At 46.4% G+C, this 8,060-nt stretch overlaps 1 protein-coding gene across 2 annotated transcripts in view; it reads right to left on the reverse strand.

The window, feature by feature from the left end:
- The window catches only part of VSTM5 (V-set and transmembrane domain containing 5), a 31,062-nt gene extending 23,742 nt beyond the window's left edge, over positions 1 to 7,320 (reverse strand). The window contains exons 1-2 of one of the 2 annotated variants that reach the window (XM_069759151.1): positions 7,208 to 7,320; positions 6,644 to 6,976 (exon numbers count right to left, since the gene is read on the reverse strand). In XM_069759151.1, coding sequence (XP_069615252.1) covers positions 6,644 to 6,725 — 82 coding nt within the window. In that variant the 5' untranslated portion in view covers positions 6,726 to 6,976; positions 7,208 to 7,320. Of the gene's footprint in view, positions 1 to 6,643; positions 7,160 to 7,207 lie in introns of those variants that run through there. The other variant, XM_069759150.1, reaches the window with a different exon arrangement.
- Between the last annotated feature and the right edge of the window lie 740 nt (positions 7,321 to 8,060).

Below are 8,060 nucleotides of genomic sequence, written 5' to 3' on the forward strand. Positions count from 1 at the left end.
CAGTCTCCAACATCATGTCCGCTCTCTATCTGAAACTTAACCTCTCCAAAACTGAACTTCTTCTGCTCCCACCGTCTACTAACCTCCCTAAACCTGACATTTCCCTCTAAATGGGTGACACCATAATAACATCCTGGCATCTAGCGCGCTGTCTGGGTGTTCTGTTTGACACCAATCTATCCTTCACCTCCCATATACAATCTCTTGCCCGCTCTTGCCACTTACACCTAAAGAACATCTCTAGAATACGCTCTCTTCTCACCATGGAAACAACAAAAACCCTCACTGTCGCATTGATCCACTCCCGCCATTAGTTGGCCTTGACTTTCCCCTCTCCAGTCCATCCTTAATGCAGCAGCCAGGGTTGTCCATCTGGCTAATCGTTACTTGGATGCATCTGCTCTTCGCCAGTCGTTACACTGGCTGCCCATTCATTTATTAGAGGATCGAATTCAAAGTACTTGTTCTCACCCACAAAGCTCTCCACAGTGGGGCACCCCCTTACATCTCCTCCCTCATTTCTGTCTATTGGCAGTGCGCAGGCGCTGGGCCTCTCAGACCTTTCCCGGCGCCTGCGCACTCCCGTACTTTGCTCTGCTCTCAACAGGGCAAATCAGTACGCCTGCGCAGGAGCTGCGGCAGGAAGTAAAGAAGAGGACATCATCGCATGAAGATAGGATGCACTGGACCCGGACCGCGACGCCCATCAGACCGGACCGCATCGGGACCGCCCCTGGGTGAGTATAATCTAACCTCTTTTTCTCATCTTTCAGGATACATCAGGGGCTTATCTCCAGCACTACAGAATGTTGTAGGTAAGGCCCTTGATGCCGGTGGTCGCAGCTTATAGGTGAAAAATGGGGTGACAGATTCTCTTTAAACTGTAAAGCGCTGCGGAATATGTTGGCGCTATATAAATAAAGATTAATATTATTATTAGCATTTGGGGCCCTATTATATTACTCTTCTGTGCCCATAATACCGCCGCTGGGCGCTCCACATAATCTAGGATATTGCTTACTTTATAGGGTCCGCATGATGGTATGCTGCTTACTGGTGTCCAAATATCTAACGATTCACTTTTATATCCATATACACCTGGACTGGACATGTATGCCATCTTTTTTTCTGATATTACAATGTGGGATCGTATGTATACTTTGGCATTTGGTTTTATATACATTCTTGGTGGCACAATGGTGGGTCCCGTTCTCTCTCCATATTTTTGGGCCATACATAGCCCATCACTGTCTTCCCTTGTCGGTGCCCCCTCTCATCACTCCAAGTGATGAATTTCTCCCATTTTCAATATTGTCGCATCCATACATGATGTAGCACCCTCACGTTGAATAATGTATACTATCTAGGCTTATAGTTTGGCGCACCCTATCTATGTACACCAAAACTGACAAGTGAGCTACAGATTTATTTATTTTTTTGCGCTGTACCCTGCCAGTTGTGCTCAGATGAGCAGGTATAATTTTATGCCAAAATATGTTAATGATCAAACACAGGCATTAGTTCTATGCTATGACATACTTAAGGAAAAACTAAATTGTCAGGTAGAGACAGCAGCCAAAGTCCCCTTTTATTATTATTCTGCTTCTATTACATCAGTATAGGGAGAGCAAAACATATGCGCCCCCCATACAACGGCGGAGCATCATTCTACATTATAAACCACGCAGTGTGGAAAGTGCGATACCGGCCTCCTGTCATTCACTGGTGATAGACTTGGACTGACAGGTGCGCACTGGAAGTAGCTGTAGCGCAGTGTGATAATGATGTCATATTGGAGCGCGCGCTGTAAGCGTGCTGTCAGCTTTTACATGTCGACGTTTCATGTGCGGATTGATGTACTGCATCTTCTGATCAATGAGGAATGTTGAGCTGGGTTAGTATTAGACATAGTAATAATTGGCCTGAGAAGAAGCTGGGAACACTGGCGAAACGCGCCTCAGGACTAGCGTGCCCTGCTCCAATGTAGGGACACATTAAAGAAGGGATAGCGTAAAGATCATATGGATTTTAATAAACCAGCGATCATCACGGTGTGTAATACTAACACAGATCTACATAAATCATTAATTAGAAGGCGCAATAAATCGATCCACACGTGGAATGCTGATTGCATGACATCGGTCTACTGACATATAGTGACTGAGAGTACTTACAGCCTGTCAATATATCATTATTATCACGCTGTGCTACAGCTATTGACAGTGCGTTTACAGCCGACTGTCAGCTAATGTGCGTGCTCAGCTCCTGAGCCCGCTCCATACACACCAGGTGACACTGGACGGTACCGGTACATGCAAAGTGGGTAAGGGTTCAGCGATTGAAAGCTGTATAAGCCTGTATGCGTTGAGCGCCCACTAGTGGGGAATGTATGAAGCCAAAATGTAATCGACACGGTAATCCTAAATTGTATCAATCCAGTCACTGTGATCACTAGCAATGGGATGTCAATTATACTTTATTTATATATTACCTGCCAATTAAAGTCGTTTCCCAGTTTTGGAAAACCCATGTCCGTCTGTTGCAATAAAAAAAAAAAATACAAAGCTGTGCTTTACTCACCCTTCCTGGGTCCAGCATTGAGTCTCCGGCGCTGCTCTTGGTATCTGTTGTTGTCTACAGTACTGACTGACGCCACATCAACAGCGCTGCAACCAATCAGTGGTCCTGCACAAGTTGACGGCACAAGCTGCTTGGAGCTAACGAGCTCACTGATTGACAGCAGCGGTGTCAATGTGATATCAGCGCTGGACCTAGGGAGGGTGAGTAAATAGCAGGTTGGGGTTTGTTTTTTTTATAAATGGAAAAACCCCTTTAGTGATCATCAGCTTTCATCAGGAGACCTCATTGGTGATCGCTGAAAACCCTTGTAGCGACCACTGCAGGTGAAATGAGGCATTACACTCTGCTCAATCAAATGAATGGGAGACCAGGTCAGACAGGTTTTCTCTATTTCAAGCACATTCCTATTAGTAGTCTTTTACAACCATACTCATGGACAAGCCCTTTAAATGACAAACCCATCGCGACACTATATATATATATTCATCCTGCAATGCATAGGATGCAATCTGTTTATATTTTATGGGATTATGTTCTTTATGGACTCAGTCAGGGCTGCCGATCATTCATGGAAATCTCAGTAACTGCTGTTACCTGTGAATATGACTCCATGATGACCCGAGGTGGTAGTCTGTGCATGGGCCTGTTAAAGGGATGAGTAGCGGGGTCCATTAGGACGCTTTCAGTGGATTCCCCTTAGTCCTCGATGGACTGTTATTTGCACAGCGCTGGGATTTCTGTCCTGCATTCTCAGGCACTGATAGATTGCTGGGATTAAAGGGGTTTTCCAGTTTTGGTAAACCTTTGTCCCCACAAACTCCGCATAACTCATCCTCCCCGGGTCCAGCGCGGAGTCTCTACAGCGGCTCTCGATATCTGTCATTGTCTACAGCGCTGACATCACGTCAACAGCGCTGCAGCCAATCAGTGAGCTCAGCAGTCCTAACCGAGTTGACACGAGCCGCTAAGCTAATAGACACTGGGAACAGCGGTGAGAATCAGCGCTGTACCTGGGGAGGGTGTGTAAGGCACTTTTTTAATTTTGCAAACTGCAGGCGAGGGACAGGGGTTTTCGAAAACCAAAAAAAATCCTCGTTTATTTGCAAAGGTAAAAAAAAAAAGAAAATCACTTTTACTATTTTTTACGATCGTGTCATAGTGATCGGATTGATAGAATTTTTAATGACCGGGTAAATCTGCGATCACTTGATCGTTACTACCGTCAGATTGCAGCATCAAACTCAGACAAAATCTGAATCGATCAGACGCCATCACAGAGACAGGGGGCCGCGCCGAGCTTTCACATGCACTGATCCGCTGCTGCCATTGATTTTACACTTTCAAAAAAATAAATACATCCAGTGTCAAAAAAAATGTCTATCACAATGTTAGTGATCATAGGGATCGGGTTGATACAATGTACGCTGATCGGGTCGATCACTGACCTCTTGATCGCTGCTCCGGTCACATTGCACCAATACACATTGTGCCATCAGCATTTCTGCCTATGCACAGGGGAATTCGCTTCCATCGGACGGATGTGCAGATGACGCATCATAGAGACATCGGACTGAGATCAGCGTTTATACGGAATGAACTGAAAATCTAATTTTACAAAATTTACAGGTCAAAATGGTGGAAGTAATTGTGATCAAATTCCTACAATGATCACGTGACCGTCGGATTGTCGAAATCAATATTTTGTCTAAAACAAAAAAAAAACAATCAATCAATCAATCAATCAGACGGCTGTGACAGATGAAGCCTCAGAGACCCGGGACTGAGCTCAGCATTCACAGGCACTGATACCTTGCTGCCATTCATTTTAATTCTTTTTTTTTTACAATTTTCATCACAATTTTGGTAATCAGAGGCATAGGGTTGATTTAACGATCGACTCAATCACCGATCCCCTGATCGTTACTGCATGAATGAATATTATATAATGTTAGATGTTATAAATAGTAATTACCGAATTATTATCTAAATATATTATAAAACTCAGTTAAAATCTAAAACAAACAATGGGTTAATAAAAAACAGAGGCAGGATTTTGGCAGTCACTGGTGGCCAAATGTCGATATCGCTTCTCGCTCCATAAAATTATAAAGATATCACCTTTGAGTTGTGCCCAATGACAATCTCAGCTCTGCTACACCTGACAATCCCGACTCTGCTACACTTGACAATCTTGGCTCTACGACATCTGACAAACCCGGCTCTACTACACCTGACAATCCCGGCTCTGCTATACCTGACAGTCTCGGCTCTGCTGCACCTGACAATCCCGACACTGTAATACCTGACAAGCTTGGCTCAACTACACCTGACATTCTTGGTTCTGCTACACCTGACAAACACAGCTCTACTACACCTGATAATCTCGTTTCGGCTACACCAATCTCAGCTCTGCTACACCTGACAATCTCGGCTCTGCTACACCCAACAAACCCGGGCCTGCTATACCTGAGAATCCCGGCTCTGCTATACCTGATAATTTTAGCACTGCTACACTTGACAATCTCGGTCCTGCTACACCTGACAATCTCAGCTCTGCTACATCTGACATTCAAGGTTCTGCTATACCTGACAATCTCTGCTCTGCTACATCTGACAATCTTGGTTCTGCTACACCTGACAATCCCGGCTCTGCTACATCTGACAATCTTGGTTCTGCTACACCTGACAATCTCAGCTCTACTACACCTGACAATCTCAGCTCTGCTACATCTGACATTCAAGGTTCTGCTATACCTGACAATCTCTGCTCTGCTACATCTGACAATCTTGGTTCTGCTACACCTGACAATCCCGGCTCTGCTACATCTGACAATCTTGGTTCTGCTACACCTGACAATCTCAGCTCTGCTACACCTGACAATCTCAGCTCTGCTACATCTGACAAACTCAGCTCTGCTACATCTGACATTCAAGGTTCTGTTATACCTGACAATCTCGGCTCTGCTACAGCTGACAATCTCGGCTCTGCTACACCTGACAATCTCGGCACTGCTACACCTGACAATCCCGGCTCTGCTACACCTGACAATCCCGGCTCTGCTACACCTGACAATCTCGGCACTGCTACACCTGACAATCCCGGCTCTGCTACACCTGACAATCTCGGCTCTGCTACACCTGACAATCTCGGCACTGCTACACCTGACAATCCCGGCTCTGCTACACCTGACAATCCCGGCTCTGCTATACCTGATAATTTTAGCACTGCTACACTTGACAATCTCAGCTCTGCTACATCTGACATTCAAGGTTCTGCTATACCTGACAATCTCTGCTCTGCTACATCTGACAATCTTAGTTCTGCTACACCTGACAATCCCGGCTCTGCTACATCTGACAATCTTGGTTCTGCTACATCTGACAATCTCGGCTCTGCTACATCTGACATTCAAGGTTCTGTTATACCTGACAATCTCGGTCTGCTACATCTGACAATCCCGGCCCTGCTACACCTGACAATCTCGGCTTTGCTACACTTGACAATCTCGGCTCTGCTACATCTGACAATCTCGACTCTGCCATACCTGACAATCTCGGCTCTGCTACACCTGACAATTTCGGCTCTGCTACACCTGACAATCCCGGCTCTGCTACACCTGACAATCTCGGTCTGCTACATCTGACAATCCCGGCCCTGCTACATCTGACAATCTCGGCTCTGCTACACCTGACAATCCCGGCCCTGCTACACCTGAAAATCTCGGCTCTGCTACATCTGACAATCTCGGCTTTGCTACACTTGACAATCTCGGCTCTGCTACATCTGACAATCTCGACTCTGCCATACCTGACAATCTCGGCTCTGCTACACCTGACAATCTCGGCTCTGCTACACCTGACAATCCCGGCTCTGCTACATTTTTACGGGAGTACTTAAAGGTGGATTGAACCGAATATTTTCGGAAATGCAACATGTGGCCTTCCTGTTGCTGTAAGAGCCCAAGTGTGGGTTTGTGGACAGTGCAAGGAAATAATTGCTGGCACTTATGGTTCCACAATGAGGTGAAGTGCGTGACGTCCCTGGGAAATAATTGTCACTTACTTTGTGGGATCTGGTGAATGAGACATAATGTGAAGAACACTCCGGATGCGCTGAGCGGGCTCCAGCCTGCGTGATTCTTCATGGGAGAGGCGGTGCGGGCACATGTCAGGCTGCCTTGTACCTGGCGTGGCAGTAGCGCATGATGATGAGGATGATGAGGAGGATGATGTTATTCCTTCTTCATAGATGGAGGCGAGGTGATGGACCTGCCGTGGAGTGTGCGCAGCACCTGCACTATGCCCATCGCCGTGCTCCTCGACGCTCCTTATATCTGTTGCTGAGACGCTGCAGTCGCTGACACTCTGGTTAGACCAGTTTTCATAGGCACGTCCTCTAAAAGAAACACACACAGCAAATGCAGCGAGCCTATCTACCGCACATGCCCAGTTATTGATTTATGGTTACGCTGGACGCACTACAAAGACATCTGTAGAGAGCAGAGAGAGATGGCCGCCGCCGCCGCTACAGCAAATTAGCAAGGGCTGCGAGTGAACGCAGCTCTCCAAAATTCCCAATGGGCGGAAAGATATCCAGTGCTCACAGAGCCTACAAACCTCCTCCTACCTGCCGGCATATGTGGCTCTTCTTCTGATTAAAGGGAATCTGTCAGCATTTTTTGCTATGTAATCTGAGAGCAGCATGATGTAGGGGCTAAGAGCCCGATTCCAGCGATGTGTCACTTACTGGGCTGTGTGTTGCTGTTGTAATAACAGTAGGAGATTATCACAGCAGGACTAGGAGTCTGGTGCCTCCCAGTCCAGCCCCGCCCTCAGCACTGATTGGCAGCTTTCTGCCTCTGCACACTGTACCCAGAAATCAGCCAATCAGTGACGTGGGTGGGGTAATACAGAGCATTGCTAGATCTGCTGCAGAAAAAAAAAACAGGGATTTTATCAAAACTACAGGGAGCAGCCTAGTAAGTGACATATTGCTGGAATCAAGGTCTGAACTCCTCCAACATGCTGCTCTCAGATTACATAGCAAAAACCTGCTGACAGATTCCCTTTAATGAGCCCAACATGATGTTGCACCGGACTTACTAATCAGAAGAAGCATCAGAGATGCCGACAACTAATAGGAGGTTCATAGGGGTCTGGACCACTGAGGTGGCCGCTGGACCAGTGTCCTGCAAATCTCTTAGCTCTGCTCTACTAATGACAGAACGGTATTAACAACATGTACATCTCAATTAACTGTTTCCTCGCGCCTCTTTAGGTGCCAGGGTGTCCCCATTACCGGACCCCTGTAAAGCACTCAGCTTGGTGCCGTTATATGTTCATTTTTATCGGTCTTTATCAAAAGGGCGGTGCTCTCAGGATCCTCAGGGGCGTATCTAGGCTGCTCAGCATTACCCTGTGAGCCACACCCTCTTGTTAAAAACATTAAAATTAGCACTAATTTTAAAAGCCCATATCTC

The sequence above is a fragment of the Ranitomeya imitator genome, chromosome 3, assembly GCF_032444005.1.
Source record: "Ranitomeya imitator isolate aRanImi1 chromosome 3, aRanImi1.pri, whole genome shotgun sequence".
NCBI lineage: Eukaryota > Metazoa > Chordata > Amphibia > Anura > Dendrobatidae > Ranitomeya > Ranitomeya imitator.